Source organism: Acanthochromis polyacanthus, chromosome 23, assembly GCF_021347895.1.
Source record: "Acanthochromis polyacanthus isolate Apoly-LR-REF ecotype Palm Island chromosome 23, KAUST_Apoly_ChrSc, whole genome shotgun sequence".
In the NCBI taxonomy this organism is placed as follows: Eukaryota; Metazoa; Chordata; class Actinopteri; family Pomacentridae; genus Acanthochromis; species Acanthochromis polyacanthus.
Window position 1 is genome coordinate 21,156,039 of NC_067135.1, and position 21,848 is coordinate 21,177,886.

At 40.7% G+C, this 21,848-nt stretch overlaps 1 protein-coding gene across 6 annotated transcripts in view; it reads right to left on the bottom strand.

The window, feature by feature from the left end:
• mllt3 (MLLT3 super elongation complex subunit) overlaps positions 1-21,848 on the bottom strand; it is a 160,373-nt gene that overhangs the window by 44,085 nt on the left and 94,440 nt on the right. For 4 of the 6 annotated variants that reach the window (XM_051943837.1, XM_051943838.1, XM_051943836.1 and 1 more), the window contains one exon: positions 18,001-18,579. The exons of the other annotated variants lie outside the window; for them this stretch is intronic. In XM_051943837.1, coding sequence (XP_051799797.1) covers positions 18,001-18,579 — 579 coding nt within the window. The remainder of the gene's footprint in view (positions 1-18,000; positions 18,580-21,848) is intronic. 6 annotated transcript variants of the gene reach the window in all.

Below are 21,848 nucleotides of genomic sequence, written 5' to 3' on the forward strand. Positions count from 1 at the left end.
GTGAAATGTCGATATTTCTTGAGAGTACCTTGGACATGGCGTTGAAGTAAATTTGCCAAAAGCTTCTGAGAGCTGGACAGAGGAAGAACATATGCGGAAGATTACAAAGTGAACCTCCACATCTTTCGCAAACATTAACTATATTTGGGAAAATCTGTGCCAGCCTTGCCTTTGAATAGTGACATCTAAATACAGTTTTAAACTGTATTAAAGTCAAACAGGCACAGATTGAGGTTTTGTGAATGACCTTCAATGCAGATTCCCACCAGTTATCATCAAAAACCAATCCTAGTTCACCTTCCCAAGCTTCTTTGGTGCCGTAAGTTAAGTTGCTATCATAAGATTGAATAGAACTATAAATTTTCGAAATTAAAGACCCTTTTAAAGGATTAAATTGTAATAGTTCACTCCATGATTGTTCAGGTGGAAGGTAAGGGAAGTTGGGAAATAAGGATTTTGCACAGTTTCTCACCTGGAAGTATCTAAAAAGGTAAGAGGGTGGAAAATTTAGTTCAGAAACCAGGTCTGAAAAAGAGCAAAGGTCCTTAAAACATTTCAAACTCTTATCATGCCATTGGGAGAAAGTGGAGTCAATAAAAGTGAGTTTGAACACAGGGTTCCTTAGCAATGGAGTTAAAACTGTAGGAACAGTAAACTTAAACTGTTTCCTAAACTGGAACCATATTTTTAGAGTGGCGATAACCACAGGGTTGCAGGTAAGGCCAGAGGGGTTAACAGTAATCGGGCCAGTTAGCAAAGCGAAAAGAGAGACTGGGAGACATGACTGTATTTCTAGTTGACACCAACTTGTGGAACTAGATTTGGACCAGAATATGATTTTAGCTATGTTCACAGCCCATTAATAAAACTGAAAGTTTGGTAAAGAGAGGCCACCATAAAATTTACACTTTTGGAGTACTCTGTTTAACTCTGGGTGTTTTGCCATCCCACAAAAAATGACAAACCATTGAATCTACCATTTTGAAAAAACTTTTAGGTAAAAAAATAGGCAAACATTGAAACAGAAACAAACATTTTGGAAGAATAACCATCTTAATTGTATTTATTTTCCCAACCAAAGAGAGAGGGAGGGAACTCCAATTTTGGAGATCTGCCTTAGTCTTAATTAAAAGGGAAGAAAATTTTTCAGAATAGAGGGATTTAAAGGATCTAACTATGTTGACCCCAAGATATCTTAATCCCGAGGGGTTTAATTTAAAAGGAATATCAGATTGGGAGAGCCGCATTGCTAGCTTATTTACAGGATAGCATTCACTTTTGGCTACATTAACTTTATACCCAGAGAACAGGCCAAATCTACTAAAAAAAGAAACAATAGCAGGACATGCACATTCTGGGTTTGTTACAAAAAGCAACAAATCGTCGGCATATAGTGACAATTTAAATTCTGTATTGGTCCTGATAATACCATTAAAAGTGGGAGAGGTCCTGAGATAAATAGACAAGGGTTCTATTGCAAGTGCAAACAAGAGAGGAGATAGGGGGCAGCCCTGTCTACAACCTCTGTTCAAGAAAAAATAGTGAGATTGAATATTATTAGTAGTAATACTAGCACAAGGGAGTGTATAAAGAAGGCGTATCCATGATATAAAGCTTTCACCAAGTCCAAACTTAGTCAACACTGTGAATAAATAGCTCCATTCTACTTGATCGAACGCCTTCTCGGCATCTACTGATATTACTACCTCGGGTTTTTCTGCTATTTCTTTAGAGTAAATTACATTCAATAAAGTATGAACGTTATAAAAGAGCTGTCGCCCCTTTATAAAACCGGTCTGTTCTTTAGGAATGATTGTAGGATGGACCTTTTCAAGTCGGCAGGCTAAGGTCTTTGTGAGAATCTTTGTATCTACGTTCATTAATGAGATTGGTCTGTAGGAGGTGCAAAGGTCGGGATCCCTGTCCTTCTTCAAAAGAACATTAATGGAGGCTTGTCTCAGTGTGGAAGAAAGAGAGCCAAGCGACAGAGAGTCGATATATACAGAGTGGAGTAATGGAATAAGTTTGGCATGGAACGCTTTAAAAAATTCAACTGGGAACCCATCCGGTCCTGGGGTTTTATTATTTTGCATGTTATATAAAGCTGCATGTAATTCTTGAGTGGACAATTCGGCGTTTAATTGGTTAATCAGTTCTGGGTTTAAAGAGAGAAACTGAAGCTCATCCAAAAAAAGTATGCATGTCCGTTAAATCTGATGGGAGTTCGGACTTATATAGTGACTCATAATAAGATGAAAAGACAGAATTAATGGCATTTAGGTCTTCCTGTAACACACCTGATTCGTTCTTAATGTGAGGTATAACACGCAAGGCTACTTGACGACGCAACTGTTGGGCAAGTAATCTACCAGCTTTGTCACCATGTTCAAAATATCTGGAGCGGGAGTGAAGTAGCAGGCGTTCGGCCTCATAAGTTGTGATAAGATCCAATTCCGTTTGTAGAGCTACTCGCAGCTTTAAAAGATCGTCAGATGGGGCGGTTGCGAGCTGATGGTCCACTAATTTTAAATCCGATGAAAGCTTCTGAAAATTTGATGACCTTAATTTTCTTATATACGCAGAGTATGAAATTATCTGACCTCGTAAATATGCTTTTAAGGACTCCCACAGTAACGCTTTAGAGATAGGCTGGGATTTAGTTTGGTTAAGAGCAAGAAAATCATCTATTTTACTAGTAATAAAGCTGTGAAATTTATCATCAGATAAAAGAGATGTATTAAATCGCCAGTATGTAGAATAACGAGGTTCAGGGGAGATCTGAACATCTAGAGACACAGGTGCATGGTCTGAAATAATAATTGGATGATATACAGCATCTGTCACTTTTGGCATAAGTTTAGCGTCCACAAAAAAAAAAAAATCTATACGAGAAAAAGTCCGGTGTACATGTGAATAAAAAGAATAGCGTCTATTAGTTGGATTACAAAACCTCCAGGGGTCAACATAGCCGTTGCTGGACATAAAGTTACAAAGGGTTTTGGCCATTAATGACTGAGTTGAGCCACTTTTAGAATGGTCTAATTGAGGATCAATAGCACAGTTCATGTCCCCTCCAAAGAACAGGAAACAGTCATTCAGAGAGGGCAGATGTTCAAACAACTCTTTCATAAAATCGGGATGATCAAAGTTCGGTGCATTTCCATTAACCAGTAGAACAGGTACTTTAAATAAAATACCTGCAATTATTAGATATCTGCCATCTTTGTTGGAAATTATTTTAGTCAATGTAAATGAAACAGATTTACTAATCAAAATAGCGACCCCCCCTGGCCTTGGAGTTGAAACTAGAATGAAATACTTCAGCAACCCAGGGAGCTTTCAGTCTGACCTGATCCTTGTTTCTCATGTGGGTCTCCTGTAGAAATACAATATCAGGCTTCAAACGTTTCAGATGGGAGAGTACCTTACACCGCTTAACAGCACCTCCTAAACCCTTAATGTTCCAACTAATAAATCTTACATTTGGATTAGTGACAGTAGCCATCTTAAGTATGGGTTAAAGTAGAGTAGACAACCAAACTCCTAAACATTCGCTCCCAAACAAGAACAAGAAGAGAGGAAGAAAAAACCCCCCAAAAACAACAAAAAAGAAAACAAAAAACATAAGTGATTCACCCCAAAACTTACAACCTCCCTCTAAAGCACCTTCCATTACCCCATCCCCAAACGACAGAGTACCAGTGCTAACTCCACAGGGAGTCATAAACCCAAAGAACAAACTCAAAGCTTTGGACCTACCCCTTAAACATTGGACGTCGTATGGACGTCCAGATCATGTCCGTATATAAGACCAGTTATGGACCTATTTTCAACGTCCAAAATAGGTGAGGTATTTGGACGTCTTATTATGACCCCATTTCGACGTCTATATGAAGTTGAAGATCTGGACGTCTAAATTAGGACCCAATTTCGACGTCTTTATGGAGTTGAATATTTGGACGTCTAAATCATGACCCAATGTTGACGTCTATATGCGGTGAAGATCTGGACGTCTAAATTAGGACCAAATTTCGACGTCTATATAAAGTTGAAGATTTGGATGTCTAAATTATGACCCAATGTTGACGTCTATATGCGGTGAAGATCTGGACGTCTAAATTAGGACCAAATTTCGACATCTATATAAAGTTGAAGATTTGGACGTCTAAATTATGACCCAATTTCGACATCTATATGCAGTTGAACATTTGAAAGTCGGTAAGGGTCACTTTTTAGGATGTCTAAGTCAAGTGTAGTATAGCCTTATAGGCCTATAGGCCCGATGATGATAATGACGATGACGACGATGATGATGATGATGATGATGACAACAATAATAATAAGCTGTTACTTGTAGCTATATGATGATTTTAGTGAACGGGGGTAAACCAAATAAGTAATATTATGATTGTTTACATTTTCCTCTTTTTCTAGTGTTTTTTCTGTAAAGTGTAGGGGAAAAAAATCAACCGCGTTAGGGTTAGAAGAAGAAGAAGGGTCAACGCCATTTTGATTGGCTGAGGCATTGCGTCTCAACATGCAACTTAAGAACCACTCCCACTGGCCCAGGTATTGAGCCGCCCAAAAACCGTAGAAGAAGAAGAAGGTATGGTGGAAGCAGCACGCCGCTGTGCACAAGTCTTCAACAGCGTTTATATTGCAGGTAAGTTGTCAGCCATCGAGCTTCGAGTTAATATGTTCATTTATGCATTTAAAGGGTTTGCGCTTTCAATCTGCTTCGAAACGGTTGTCGTTACAATGAGCGATGCATTTGCTAGCATTGACACGTAGCCATATGTTAACGTGCCGGCAAAAAATCTATACTTAAAGCAGCGCATAATACGTGTGCGTTTGTGTGATGCTTATTTTTGGATTTTTTTTTCCTTTTAGTCTTTCCAGGCCCAGCTTTGTAACTTTGTATCCTGCCCCAGTTAGCATTAGAATTCAGAACCAGAAACTACAGATGGAAATTAGCTTGAAAAGCTACAGTCTGGTACAAACATCTTTGCTCTTGAGCTTAATGTCATTGTACACTGTCCTGATAAATAAATAAATGAAATGAAATGAAAGGTGGGGTCGAGCTAGCTCACCTTACGGCCCTCACACGTTATCAGCCAAGGCTTTAGGGCCTGTAGCATGGCCTGTAGTCGTCCGCGGATCAGACATGCTGTTTCTTATAGAGTGAGGGTTTCCACCAGTGCCTCTTGCGCCACCCCCACCCCGCCAGGCTAAGGGTTGTTTAGTTTAAATAGTTTTTATGTACCAGGCCGGCAAGGAGCGACTTATTGCTGGCCTTGCTGCGTCAGCGTCACCGGCTGTATAAGTAACGTTGCTCCGAAACGGGTCTCCCCGTAATGAGGAATCCCAGCGCTCAGTAACGAAGGGTCTTGTCTGCTGGTGGGACTAGGTAATCGTTCCCTGATACCCTGATACTAGCTCGCCTGGCGGTAAGCTATTACAAGTAATCACAGATTCTCTAGCCTATATCAAAGTGAAGAGCACTTATGCCCACATTCAATTCAAGAATGTATTATGTCCGTCCAAGCTGCTGCAGCATACAGCTTCTGCAGCATGCAGCCCCTTAATTGTTCCTAATTGTCACATTAACATTACATTTTGCACCATTAAGATCACAAAATTCATATTTTTGAATACAGAGATCAAAATTGAGATTAAAGTTAACATCTTGCACGATTGTTTTCTGCAGAAGCAACAGAAACAAAAGCGCATGTTTCAGCTGATCTTTTGTACTGGAGCCATTTTGGGCCATACTTTGACCTCCTCCTGAGATTCACACAATTTTGTCACCATGCAAATCTACACACACACCAGTCTCAAATATTGACATCAACACCGAGAGACCTTTGTTAGTTGGATACAGTTGCAAATAAAAAATGAATAATTTCAGGAGAAACACTGCACATATTAGTCATTGTTTAAAATCCCTGTCAATTTGTAACTTTCTTAAGACTCCGCCTTAAGATATCCCTTTATTATACATATCTATGGCCAAATGCATAAAGTGTGTGATGGAGTTCTGAGTTAAGTTTTGTAAAGTTCAAGTGTTTAAAATCTGTCTTATCCTTCTATCAGGTGGTGAGGACCTCCTAAAAGTGGGAGTGAGGTGTCCTGCCCTTTGGAGCCAAGCTACCTAAACAAGGTATAGATTATCATGCCATGCTCCTTTTCACAGACCCAGTCGAACACATTGTGAGAATAAACTGACTTATTCTGCACCAGATGGCTATGAAACAGAGAGAATGGCGTAAACGCAAAAGAGATATGGCTGAACTTCTGCGTTATTCTGACAGTGAAGCTGAACATCAGAGCAATGATTTTGGGTCTGGGATACAGAATAGCAGCAGTAGCAGTGTGTCTTAGGCCCCACACAGTTCAGCAAGTGACATTGTTCCTGAGACGTCACATGATCTAGATTTTGACAGTGATGTGGACTATTTTTCTACTGACTCTGAAAATGCATCCAATAATGAAGCTGAAGTGAACAGCAGCTTTAAAGATGACCTGAGAAAGTGGGCTACAGAGCACAAAGTGACACACAGAGCACTTAACGGGTTACTGTCAATGTTACGAAAACAAGGGCACCTATTGCCTATGGACTGTCGAACACTCCTTGCTACACCACAACAAAACACATCAGAGCCTAAATGTGGGGGGCACTACAAGTATTATGGCATAGAAAAGGGAGTCAGTCGTTACTTAAGTCAGATGGAAACTGAAGATGTGCACCTCACTGTAAACATTGATGGCATCCCACTTTTTAAAAGCAGTGGAGTTCAATTCTGGCCAATACTAGTTAAGTGTGGCCATTTTGATCCCTTCATTAGAGCCATATTTAGTGGAAAAAGTAAGCCAAGTCCACTTGAGGACTTTCTGAAAGACTTTTTGACAATGGTATAGTTTACCAAGGCCGGACCTACACTGTCAATATTGATGCTTTCATCTGTGATGCACCAGCAAGGGCACACCTCAAATGTATTAAAGGTCATACTTCCTATGAGAGTTGTGAAAGATGCATAATTAGAGGTACTCGTGTGGAGGGAAGAATGGTATTCAGTGACCATGAATACACTTCACGAACAGATGACAATTTTTCTAGAGCTGAATACATTAACCACCAAAATGGTGTTAGCCCCCTCATTGCTGCAGAAATTCCTTGCGTCAGTTCATTTGTGCTAGATTACATGCACATGGTCTGCTTGGGAGTAGTTAGACGCCTCTTAATATACATGACCTGAGGCCCAAAAATCTGTTGTCTATCTGCAAGGCAAAAAGACGCAATTTCACAAAAACTGACTGCGCTAAGAGGGAGGATGCCTAGTGAGTTTGCTCGGCAACCGCGTGGTCTCCACGAATTGGACAGGTGGAAAGCCACCGAACTCAGGCAGTTTCTTTTATACACAGGACCTGCGGTATTGAAAACTGTGCTGTCCCCTGAAAGGTACAAGCATTTCTTGTCCTTAACAGTAGCCATGTCGATACTGCTGGAGTCAGATGCGAGAGTTCGAAATGTTTATCTCCAGTATGCGAAGGATCTCCTGAAACACTTTGTCACGTGCTGTGCTGGCCTGTATGGCAAGACCTTTCCAGTACACAATGTACACGGATTACTTCATCTCCATGAGGATGCCAGGCACTTCAACTGCTCATTAAATGACATTTCCTGTTTTCCATTTGAAAACTACCTGCAGCAAGTCAAAAAACATGTAAGAAGTGGTAGAACTCCTCTTGAACAAGTCACTAGGCATTTGTCAGAAATCGAGCAATCGGGAGAGAACGTGAGCAAAAAGCAACCTTGGCTGTTTGTCTCTGTTAAAGAAAGGGATAGTTGTTTTCTTTTGAAAGATGAAAGATTTGCTTTTGTTCAACTAAAAAATGCAGATGGTACCTTGGCTTGTCAAATCCTGCACCAGCGTCACACCTCACCATTGTTTCACCAACCCTGTAGCTCTGGACTTGTAAATATAGCGTGCATAGGAAGGGGTCAGGTCAGGATGAAAAGTGGGCTGCTACGCGAAAAGGACCTGGTCCGCAAGGTGGCCTACTTCCCACAAGAATCTAGTGGTGCTGTACTCATACCCCTTCGCCATGGTCTGGAATAGGGATGGGAATTTCGACTAATTTCCGAACCGACTAGTCGCTAATTTTATTGGCGACTAGTCGGTTCGGAAAATTTGCAATTTAACCCTTTAAGCGCCAAAGTCGCAATACTGCGACAAGCAACATTGCTGAACATAACAAGCCATAGCTTCAAATATACTGCCTCGTGTGCCTCATGTACTGTACACCAGGAGATGGCGGACATCTGGAACTTCAATCTGAGCATCAGTTGTGAGCGTGTTTTCATTCAAAGTTTTGGAGTTTAGAGTTTGAAAACCGAGGAGACGAGACTCGTCATCGGAGCGTATCAGAGCGCAAGACGGCACATTTTAGAGTGAGAAAACTCACCATACCGAGAGGTCTGGTCAACGCTGACAAAGTACTTTGTCAAGTAATGACTTACTCATATTCTGAAGTGGAATATTCACCCTCTGATGAAGATGTTCAGTTGTCCACTGAGACAGAAAGTGCCGCTGCGTCTGTGTGTAACGCCATGACAGTCCACGATCAGCACATACTGGAGCCGATGCTTTGCTTCAGGGTGGCAGGAGGGGGCGTGGTGGGTGTAGCTGGAGTGGTCAAAAAAACGCTAATGATGAGGGGGATAGCGGGGGTTGTAAAAAGAGACAAGCATATGCTACTGGCAGGATCAACCAGGTAGCCCAGACGGGACGAGCGTGCGGCGCACGCCCGAGCATAGAGCTGCATGGCGGCGCCCTGTCGGGACCGGGGGCCACGAAGCGTGGCTGTGCCGGGGGCGGGGGGCACACTAGCGTTTAACTGACTAGTAAAATACTAAACATTTAATAAATGAGTAGGCGGTTAAACGATTAAACAACTAGTCCGCACATCCCTAGTCTGGAACACAAATATTAAAGGTTCAGTTCTAACATTTTTTTTTCTAAACTATATCCCATCCATTATTCTCTATCCTGCCACCTGCACGTCCTTTATCACTGCAACCAGCTCTGCCCTCTCTCCTCTTGTCCAAACATCATTTTCCAAATGTTACTCTCATCCCTCCACACATAACCTAATCATCTCAACTTCAATGCTCTTGCTCTATCCAGTAAATTAACTGGGTGCCATTGACTTACTGGTAACTTTTCCTTTCCTATTGAAAATTGTTTGCAGACTAATTTCTCTCGGTGTTGTCTTTTATAACATGTCACTTTTTGATTTGTTGGAATCGACTTCTTGTCTTTTTTTTTTTTTAAATATCCCTTTATATCTGTAATTCAGTTCATATGAGATGTCTGCTGCTGCTGTGTTTTCTAAAAATGGGTTTCAGAGCTTAGATAATTAAAGTTGTGTAACTTAAATAAAAATTGCATTTGCTGTCCTCTTCAGATCATGTATGCAAGGGCAGTTTGGAAGGAGGGAGAAGTAGAGGAGGAGGGTGTCGTCCCAGTCAACTGGATCGATACAACAAATAAAACAGTTTGATGGCCCCGCATGAGCATGACTAAAACAGAGAAGGCACTGAAGGAAAAAATGACACCGAAAGATGACTGGATGACGTTTACTCTAATTAAAGTAAAAATGACATCAGGCAAGTTACTGTTTTAATTATTAGAAAATGACCTGTATGTCCAAGTCAAAATATACTTCAAGGTTATTTGAGCCTTGAATTTTTTTTTCCAATTTTTACTGAAGGTTGATCTTCTTACTTCTAGCTCTCCGTAAAGACTGTGAAAATTACAACTTGACCAGTCAGGCAGAGCAGGAAGAGGAGGAGCAGGACGACGACAAAGTCAATAGGCCAAGGAAGCGGACCAAAAAAATTATTTCGGAGGATTTTGTATCAGATGGTATGTTTTCTTTTTCTCTAGTAATTAATACACTATTATAAAATCTGTTTACAGAAATTTGGCCTCAAAGTTTTCACTAATCAATGTTTATAACATCTTTTCTTCTTTGGCAGTTGCAGATTCAGATGACACAATGCAGAATTCAAATGGTAATGTTTTTCTCCAATGTATTTAAAATTCCATTTTCAAACTCTTGAATTTGGTAATGTTGGAGATAAGCATGCTGACTTTTTTTTTCCCTACTGACCAAGATGTTGAGCTGCCAACTACCCTGCTCCACCAACAAAACTGCAGCCCATTCAGGGCGCACCCACATCAGATGATGCATGTGAGTACTGATAACAACTTATGAAGCTTGGTAATGTGTTGTATCGACAAAATGATAGTATGGGCTGATTTGGATGTGTTTTTCAGTCTCTAGAGATGAAGATTGCGGAGCAGGTGACTGCTGACTTCTCGGGCAGAGAAATGCCCTCTCCTTGTAATTATTTACTTCCCCTTTTACTTCCCCTATTCAATACACATTATTTACCCACAAGACAGTAGTTGTAGGCTCAATCATATGTTCCAGCCTTGCCTCGCCTGGATAGTGCCAGTACGTCAGGAGGAGAGCACAAGTCAAGATCAGGTAAATATTTATCAGCAGTAATGTTCACCTTTTTTTGTTTACTTTTGGTTAATTCTCCACCTCTAAACATCGTCTTTTTTCAACCGGTGACCTCCAGTTATTGTAAATCTCATTAATTTTCTATTTTATCAGCCCTTGTGAAATTTAAGAACATTCTTTGTGTTTCTTAGGTTCTCAGTATGAAGCCAGTGGTTGTGCCACTCATAGGCATCGCTCGACGTAAGGAAAAATTGTATCCGTTACAAAATTGCTGAGTGATTAACGTGAATTTAACTACATCATTGGTGTATCCAGCTTTTACTGCCACAGTTGTCTGCCAATACAAGTCCAGATCCCACCACAGGCACGGTTTTCTTGGTCATCAGCCATCTAGCAGCAACAGTGGGTCAGGAGGAGGAAAGCAAAAGTCAACATCGGGTAAATATTTATCAGCAGTAACGTTCACTTTTTTTTTTGTTTACTTTTGGCTAATTCTCCACCTGAACATGTCAGTCAGTAGCATTGATGTAGTCCAACTTACTGGAATATAACATATTTATTATTTATAATGAGGCCCAAATCTGTTGACAAAAGTCCGTTTGATAATATCTAAAACTCACTTTCTGTGTTGCAGATGCGGAGAGTGAGAGGAGGACCTTCCCAATGCCTTTGGACGGTACGTGTATAGTCTAATATGGACGACAGGACACTGGGAAAAAGAGACACCTAAAAACTACCACCAACTCCCTCTGCTGTTTAGTCTGCTTTTCAATTATCAGTGACTTATAAGGTGGGGGAAGAATAGCGATTCTTAACCTCTATATATCTGGATCAACTTCTTTTCAGGAGTTTATGTTAACATTTCCTCCAACTATTACAGGCTTCAGTACACTAAAGGAAACTGCGTTGCTTCTAGTTAGTTGCTGCAGAAAGACTAAAATGTTACATTGGATGTCTGTGATTAGGCCTGTGCAGATCAATGACTTGAATTGAATCAAAACCTGAGACACCCTAAGATTCACATACCTAGAGGCTTTATTTTCTATCTATCCTGTCAGAGAAGATTTTAACTTAAAGAAAAAAATTCCAACTCTGTATTAATGACAAACACTGACACTGATTAAAAAATAAGTTCTGAACCAGTTAGCTTTCTGTTAACCATTTAAATAGGAGGCAACCATTCTAAAAAAACAAATGTACTCATTTATTTCAGTGTACCAGAAGAAGGTCCTTGGGTTGCTGTGAAAATCCGTGATTATTGTAAAAGAGCACAGCCTGCCTCTTCGGCTGCCCACGTAGAGAGGATGGCGACAATGGAAGAATTCGAATCAGAGGAACAGCACCTAAGTGACAAGGACGCATTTGATACCCTGGTAGGATTGACAAGCTTGGAATACAGAACCAGTGCACTTGCACATTGTTATGTTCCTCTGGAGACTAAAAGACAAACTTTATCATTCACTTACTTCAACAGGTGAGGAACATAGCAAAAATTGGTGGGAGGAACACCAGGGACTGTGTCCATAAAGTGCTTGACAGGTATGTTTCTACATAAAGTATTAATTTTGTGTTGAATGTTTTGGTATTATATGCATTTTCAATGAGTGTTTTCTGGTTGTGCACCAGACTGCATGTTTTCATTTGCAGTTTCCCGATTTTGAGTGTGCAATAAATTACAAATTCACAACACAATGCATGGTATATATGAAACATGGTATATGAAATGTGTTTATTTAGTACACTAATCAAAATGAAGTGCTGATGTTGAAAAAATAAACATCTAAGGTGTTATTTATGACCAATCTGTAAAATTGCATCCTTAAATTGTAATGGATTAACTATATTGCAAAAATACAAGCAATATTGGTGTGTGTGCATGTGTGTGTGTGTATATATATATATATATGTATAAATAATATGTAGTATTCTAATTAATCACAATTACAGAGTAGTATTGCAATTAATTGAGTTCAATTTTTTAATTGTTTGACAGCCCTATGACTTACATGCAATTATTTTCTCTTTAGACTCTTCACCAATTCACTGATGGCACAATTTAATATGAAGGGCAAAGGGAAGAGGGGCAAAAAAAGCCATGGAAAAAACAAAGATTTACGCAGCCATACAAGGTAAGCCTTTGGTTGTTTCTAAGTGGACATGAATGGACAAAACATCAACTTCCCTGTTAACATTTAAATACAATGCCATCTCTCTACAATGGCTGATGGTTTATGTATTAATACAGAATTGGTAGTTGCTGCATAGCAGAAGCAACATTTTTGCTTACAGATATGCAGATTTGGTGTATGAATGCAGTTTGTCTGTGCATATTTCTTATAATTTGTCTTTTTCTACTTGTGCAGATGGAGTAATGAAGTATGATGTGAATGCAACTCTGGAACTCATTAGGCAACATGCTGCCAACCACCTGAAGCATGTACCCCAAAGGGTTGGAGGGGGGGGGGCTTCCCAGTTACCCAGAGCTGAAGGTTCTGCTATGTTCCTCTGTTTTTATTACATTTTATGAGTGCAAATGTTCTGCTTTGTTGTTAATATATTTTATGAGTACGAATCTTATTTCTTTGTAATACATTTTGAGAATGTTCTATTTTTTAATAAATTTTGAGTGCAATTGTTAGTGAAATTTTTACAATAAAAATTGTTTAAAAAATTTGGATTGTGATTTATTAACCTGTCTGTAGTCTTTAGTCCAGAAGGTAGGAAAGTTTCCTGTACCTGTGAATTTTACTGTACCTTGTCTTGTCAGCAGTTTGGATGCCTTCTTTGTGCATTTGAAGTTAGCATCTGCTTGTGACTGATACAAATGAACCAATAGGACCTATGACAGCATGCCACCTTCTACAGACTACAGTTATGCGTAATAACTAGAAGCAGTATAAAAAATATCTAAAATGAGTGGAAATTTGAAGTAAAAAAGACATCCACAAGGACCACATTTGGACGTTAAAAAGACGCCAATAAGGACCACATTTGGACGTAAAAAAGATGCCAATAAGGACCACATTTGGATGTAAAAGAGACGTCCCACAAAGACCACATTGGGACTAGAAATAGCTCTCATACGGACGTGCTATGGACGTCACAAATCGACGTTCAGAAGACGTCTAAAAAAAGACGTCATCTGGAGTAACGTTCTGCACCTTCAGATGACCCAAATTAGACGTCAAAAAATGACGTTAAAAAGATGTCGTATGGACTCCCATTCGCGCAGTGGGTAGTAGCCATCTATACCTCGCTTCAGTATAGTTAGAGCTCCCGCAAAAGTGATAATGAAATAAAAAACTGGAAATAGGGCTGAATTGTTAAGTAACACTAAACTCGAACCATCAGAGAAACCTGCACCGCACAAACACGCCAACAACCTCCCTAAACAATAGAAATTATGATGTCACCTGTATCAACATCAATAAAACATATCTACAATGATGAAATTATATTTTAAACTGTACTACAAATTATACTATTAAGAGTGGTTTTGGCACCATTGTTTCTTGAAAAATACCTTAGCTGCATTGGTTCTCTCATTCATGTCTGGACTTCATTGTCCTTACTATGACAAAACCAAGTCTATTTAAGTGTTTTCACGAAAACGGCAGCTTCAGCAGGTGATGTAAACTCTTTTGTGACATCTCCTCTTGTAATCCAGAGGCGAGCTGGGTGTAGCAGTCCAAACATTACGTCCGGGATGCTCCTCAGCTGACGTCGGACATCATTGAAGGCTGCACGGGCTTTAGCCGTCCTCGCAGTGAGATCTGGGAAGATGGAGATTGTTGAATCCTTCATCTTAATCCGCTGCTGGGTCCTGGCTCGTCGTAGAATATTGGCACCGTCTGCATAATAGTATAAACGTACTATTATGGGACGAGGGCGTTCGCCGGGTTTCGGTTTAGGCTGTGGGGATTAATGTGCACGGTCCACAACTGGCTCTTTCTCCAAGCCCAAAGCCTCTTTAAACAGGGTTGAAACTGCAGCTACGCTCATCGGGCTGTGCTCCTCGGGCAATCCAATTATCCTGATATTGTTCCGACGAGAACGTGCCTCCAAATCCTCACATTTACTGTTGAGAGTGACAAGTTGGGCCGAGAGCTTATCTACTTGGTTTTTGAGTGAAACCACATCATCAGTGCATGTCGAGAGTGAGCCCTCCATATCGTTTACAGTCACCCTTAACCCATCCACCTCGAACTTCATGGCCGCCATGTTAGCATTTAGCTCCGTTTTCACTTTCTGCAGCTCGGACGTTATCTGGGTTAGGTTGGTTGTCATTGCCGCCTCTAATTCAGTCTTAAAAATGCCTACCATTTCTTCTCGAAGACCGGCGAGCAATTCGGCTTTAAAGTCTGCAGAAGTAATGTTCTGGATGGCAGTAGCTTCCTCACGAGGGGACTGTTTAGTTGTCACTGTCGCACTCGACGGCGGGGGGAAGTCAACACTCCAAGGCGGGGATGTAGCTGGGGGAGCAGGCCTTATCAGTGCAGCCGCCACTGTAGTCGTACTTTTTGGTTTTGAAGGCATGTCGATGTGCAATGCAGTCACATTGGACCTCCGAGGACGAAATATAATGGTGAAAAGTTCGTGGAAGCGCCCTAAAATATCTTCAGGAAAACTTTTGCGGGAGCTCGTGTACACACGTCTTACTCCATCAGTCACTCAGCCGAGTCCGTACGCCCTTCCATTTTAAAGGGAATTTAAAATGGACTTGAATCTCAGTATGCAAACACAATTTGCCATTGGAAACCACAGCTGCCCAAGAAGACAAAGTGATGAGAAGTGACCTCCAGAAGAAACATGAGAGAAAGAGAGAGGAGTGAGGACAAAAGGCTTCAGTGAGTGTCACCTACTGCCAACAAACAACAGACAGCTGGTCTGTTGGTTGATGGGACAGCTTCTTCAGAGTGCCATAAATCTTACCAAAGTTCCTTTTTAGGGCTTTTGTCCTGCTTTACTCCAAGCCACCAAAGCAGCTCTCTTCAAAGATAGTAAAGAGTCTTTAGTCAGAGTTTACTGGCATCAATCTGGCTTCTGGTCTCAACTCTTGGCATGTTTTGGAAGACCGAAAAGAACTGCCAGCAAACTAAGTCTATTTGGTTTGCTTGTCTAATTCAGCAGGGGCTGTACAAACAGAATTATTCCAGTGTCAATAAAGAGAGTTTGACACTTCAGAATAATTCAAGTAAAGTCTCCTAATTTATACTGAAATGTTGCTGTTTGCAGTTTGAATATGCTAGAAACTTAAGAACTCCATTTCACTCAGTGCACTTTGACAGTAAATCTCAGAAACTTCAGGATTGTTTGGCGAGTTTTCAAGTTCTTTTCCCATTAGTCATTAGGACATTATTTTGTAATGAGAAAACTATCTTGGTGTCAGCATCTGGAATGGAAGTGCACATCCAGATCTTGTAATTGTAACTTAATTATAATTTATTTCTGACCAAACTGTAAACATATAACTTACAAAATGAGGCTCACATGCATCTGTGGCAAAATTAAACTTATTGTTTCTTGTTTTTCACTTTTATTTATGTAACTTAAAATAAGCCTGTTAAGTTATAGCTCAAATGATTTCTGAGGTATTAAATCATCCATACAAACTGACATTTTTTATTTCACTTTAATACAGACAGTGTTGCATGTACAGTGAGAAGTGCATGTTTACAGTAAATGGACCACTTAGAGAGGCTTATAATTCAAGTACATTGTTTCCCAATGACAGAAACATTTTAATATGATCCATACTCAGAAATGTTTGCACATGTTGCAAACAGCATTTATCCATCTTTAAGTCTCACTATGCCACTTTCTAATCATTTATTTTATGGTAAGGGAGACAGATGTTAACCATTTAATAGTTCCGATGAACCTGTGCACTTACAAGAAAAAAATATTTTTTGTTGTTACTGCCCAAAGGATCTAACAAACAAAAAAAGGGTTACATTGTTTCCTAAACTAAGTTTCAGATACTACAATATTCACTTTTCTGTGTTTGGTTGAACTGTAGCTATAATGTTTAACACATTGTTTTAAAAAAATTGAAAGAAACTCAATCTATGATATATGTCTCTGTGATGACTCCACTACATGAGGGCTTAAGTTTAAAGAAACTTATGCAGGTGACAAATCACTCAGCCTGTGCCCACATCCAGCATGATAAAAACAAGGTTCCCATGCGAACATGTCAGCCTGCTTTCTCTTCATGTCATCACCTACTCCACATTTCCTCCTCTCTGTCATTTCTGGCCCAGCGCTCAGTGGAAAACACTGAGATCAAACAAGTGGTCACATGAAAAATGAGAGCGGCACTCTGTGTCAGCCCGATGCTCAGCCACCGGGATTGCTAGCCTGGGGAGAATCAAACACCTGGCATTTGTCACCCCGCGTCCCCCACCAACTCCCCCACACCCACCACCCCAAGTCCCTATATGGGAAAACTCAAAAGGCATTTCCTGAAAAGAACCCAAGTTTTGCTAGTGCTAAATAATAACTTCCTTGCCTTAACAAGTTGCCCCTACAGAGAAAGATACATAAAAAGACCCATACAAGCATTTGAGACTAAAATTGAAAACACCATTGCATAAAAGAAAACTGTCACAGGGATTTAGACCTTTATTCCACAAACTCTCAGCCTTTTTCTTCTTTAAAAAGCTAAAGGCACTAAAGGGGAAGTGTATGCTATTCACGGCTGCTTCTCCCCTTTCTCCACAAGTGTTGTAAAACCATAAATCTTTCTTGTATACTAGTAGGGTTTTAAAACAGCCCTTCTTTATGGGGAGGGTCTTCACAAAATGTGTGTGGACCAGGCAACCCAGTCAAATGATAGCCTATTCACGACAACAGCCACTGTAGATGAGGATTTCTAATCCTGCTCTTGAGTTGGAGGGATACTCTCTTTAGAAGTGAGCACATTCTACATTCCCATTCCATTATTTCCTACAGATACATATCTGAAGTGCATATAATCAGTGATTTGTTATTAGAGAAAATATACTGGATTTCACTCCAGTTATGTCCCCTTTGGCCACCCAGACAAATACAGCTGAACTCCCACGAGGTTTACTGATGTCCACCCCTTCTTCCAGTTCCCCTATCCAGCCCCCTAGAGCCTACAAAACCACTATTAAAGAAGATTCTCTCCCTGTTAGTTCTTTGATTTTATAGTCCTTTTATGCCAAGAAGGGACTGACCACAAAATAAATTCTCCTCCCTTAAAGTATCTGAAGAATTGGATACCTTTCCTCCAGCCATCAACTTTGTTCCCAGTAAATTTTCTGTAATGCTCAACTTAATGAGTCAAACAAACTAGATTAGTAAACGGTGAAAATAGCTACTATTTAAAACTCTAGGATAATAAAGTGACATGGGTTGCCCTGGAGTAATTGTATCATAACTTAAATCAGTTTCAGTGTTAGTATAATGTCCTAGAAGTACCAAAATATGTCTACTTACATCTGATTTGGTTGACTGATCCTCAACATCAGAGTCATTGTGGCCCACCAGTTCCTGGAATGGTGGAAGTGTCGTCACCTTCCTGCACTCTGCCTCATCTCCATCTGATTGTAACTTACTCATCCGCATCTGCGATCTATCTTTCAAAAGTTTCTTATCCAAATGTTGAGTGTCTATCCCAGACGTCTGCTTTCCCGATGAATCCACAAATCCCTTTTTGCGTTTTTTGGTCATATGATCGTCACAGTCAGGTGTGGACAGACGCTTGTTTAGCCCTGCCCCATGAGTCATTCCCTCAATCCGGTGCTCCTTGGACAAAGACTTGGGTTCCTTGAAGCCCATTTTAGGATTGATATCTCGAAGTGGCTGGTTCTCTTTGGGTTTCCTGGAAGGTTCTTTGGGGGCTTTGCTGGGTTCCCAGCCAGAGTCTCTGAAGGCACTTTTGGGCTCTTTCAAGTCTTTTGGAGGCTTGTCTTTGTGGTCCTTGGAGGGTTTGTAGAGTTTGGAGAAGCTGCTGCTGTTGGTGCTGGTGGTTGTAGGGGTGGTGAGGAGGGTAGTTCCGCTTCCTTTTGAGCCATCCTATGGATTAAAATCAACAAATAAATACGAATCTGTACAGTGAACACACATAACCAACTGCTGTGAACAATATAATAATAACAACAATGGATTATATTTATATAGCGCTTTTCAGGGCACTCAAAGCGCTTCACAATGGAGCCATTATTTATTCACTCACACATTCTCACTCTGGTGGTGGTAAACTACATTTGTAGCCACAGCTGCCCTACGGCTGACTGACGGAAGCGTGGCTGCCAATCCGCGCCTACGGCCCCTCCGACCACCACCGACATTCACACGCATTCATACACCAGTGTGAGAGCAGCACTGGAGGCAAGGCAAGTGTCTTGCCCAAGGACACAACAGCACATGACTAGGTCAGAGTGGGAATCGAACCGCCGACTCTTCGATCATTGGACGACCTGCTCTACCACCTGAGCCACAGCCCTGTAGCAAGAAACCTGTTTTTTTTTTTTTTTTTTAATTACTAACACTTTATAGGATTGTGTATGAACTATGAGAGCAACGTCAGTCATGCACAGAAATTAGAGTAAAATCACACTGATTCACTGAAGACAACAAAAGAAAATACTTGTGCTCAAAGGATTTAGGTCACAAGGAAGAGGGAAATCCCACTTTAGGTCAGTAATGAGGCAGAGGCAAAATACTGTTGGCTGATGATTGAATGGATTTCTATTGCTGTGATACAACTGATTCGCTGCTGAAAATAACTCGATATGAAAACAGGGAAATGTTTTATTTCAAATTCATCTTTATTAGTGTTCAAATGCTTCTTTGCCACAAGAAAAAGGGGCTCCGGTGATTATAATGTGTTGCTTGGACTTCAGACTGTGTGTAGAACTTTTAAAATGCATAATCCTAAACAGCAAAGTGAGCAAAAACCATGGGACTATAGGCTTAAAGAGCAAATTCAGGTTTTCTTATGAGCAGTGCTGTTCAGAGAGGTGAAAGGGCCTTTTCGACAGCCTCACATGAACAACCCTAGAAGTAGAGCGAAGGGCAGTGTGGAGAAAAGAGGAAATGCATTCGTTCTAACAACAGGGGTTATTTCTCCCTGGGTCTCACCTCCAGCCTACTTGTCAATATTTCACTAATGCAGTAAACCCATTAAAGAAGTCTAGACGACAGGGTGTGTTAGAACTCTGCCCAACCACCTCTAAAATCATTCATTTTGTCTATCTTCCAATGACCCCAAGGGAGTGAGGATGTAAAGCTGCTGGCTCATTCTAAACTTCAACATGCTCCTCCACTGCAGTAAAACCATTTCCCTCCCAGGGCAGACCAACATAAAAAGAGTAATTTATTGCCTTGGAAGAGACACAGAGTGCCTCGAGGCCGTCAACACTGAAGAGATCACTGAAGTGGCACTTTTAACAAATCTATCCGCACCGTGACACTGGCAGGTAAGCAGGTGACCTACGTTCACGTAAATCGCTGTGGGGCCAGTTACAATAATCTGTCATATACAGTCATGGAAAAATTATTAGACCACCCTTCTCTTCAATTTCTTGTTCATTTAAATAACTGGTACCACTAAAGGTACATTACCTGAAGAATACAATGAACACAAAATATTTTGTCCTATTTGACATGCTTAAGCTTAATTGTATTCCCAGGGTACATAAGAGGCCATTTCTTGCCATAAGCAGAACTGCACATGCAAAGGCACTGAGTGGTATCCTGCTTACATTCAAGCCGTAGCACAGCTCAGTAATTGTCAGCTCTCACACAATGCCTAAAACAAAAGAATTATGTGAAGCCACAAAGGCAGCCATTTTGGCACTGCTGGAAATTGGCATGAGTGAGAGACAGGTAGCAAAAAAATTGAAGATCTTCTAGGCAGCCGTTCATTACATCAAGAAGCAAACAAGCCGAACATGGCAGTACCAAATTGCTCGCTGGTTGCGGCAGGAAACACATTTATACCCCATGAGATGACCGCGCACTTATTCGTTCCTGTGTCAGGAATCTACGTCAGAACTCCAGGGACCATAAAAATGAGTGGGCACTGTGGACAAATGTGATCTGTTTGGGCAGGACAGTTGGAAACTGACTTTTTGAAGCTGGTCTGACGTCAGACAGGGCACAGAAGAAGCCCTTCATCAACCGTAGCCAGAAGAAAGCCTGGTTACTCTTTGCTGGGGATCACAAGGACTGGACTGATGATTAGGCTAAGGTTCTCTTCAGTGATGAATCCAATTTTCAGTTGATGCCCACTCTAGCTAAATTACTGGTTAGGAGGAAGCCTGGAGAAGCCTACAAACCAGACTGTCTTGCCCCTACAGTAAAACATGGGGATGGATCAGTGACGATCTGGAGTTGTTTCAGTATGGATGGAACAGTGCAAATGCAACTGTGTGAAGGATGAATGAACCAGGTCATGTACAGGGCTACTCTTAAACAATCTTCTTCCATCAGCTGGGAAATTCTTTCCTGCCTCCAATGACTGGATTTTCCAACAAGACAATGCCCGTTGCCACATTGCAAGGTCAGTTAAATCCTGGATGGAGAACCAGAACATTGGAACCATACCTTGGCCTGCTCAACCACCAGATCTAACTCCAATTGAAAACCTGTGGAAAATCCTCAAATGCAAAATGGAGAACCATAAGCCCAAAAACAAAGCAAATTTGTTTGAATTTGTGCAATGGGAATGTGCTGTTGTGACAGCAGAACAATGTTAGAAGCTGGTGGAGAGCATGCCAAGACACATGGTTCCAGTCATCAAAAATAATGGTTATACAATCAAGTACTAACTCCTGTGTGTATCGTGTGACTAAAACAGACAGAAAGAAAACACAGAATGTCTAAAAGCACTGTTTTTGGCAGACATAGCTATTGTTGTAAGAGCCTCAGTGATTTTGGTTATTATCAAGAAAATCATGGAAAATGGCTAGATATCAGTTAAATTCTTGAGAGCTATATTTGTTATCACTATATCTGTCTAAACAAATGTACCGCTAGTTGTAGCAGGCATTAAAATAAAAAAGAAATTGAAGAAAAAAAGGGTATATATACACATACAAGCACACACATATACAGGGTGTCCCAAAAAATGCATACACCTTTAAGTAGCTGAATACATGGAGGGTATTCAGCTGCTTAAAGGTGTATACATTTAGACCTCACACCACTAGACTTCTTATTATGGGGATACCTACAAGACAAAGTCTACGAAATGAGACCTGCAACAGTCACTGAATTGAGAGCAACCATTGAATGTGAATGCACACAAATACCAAGAAAATTGTTTCATGATGTGTGCT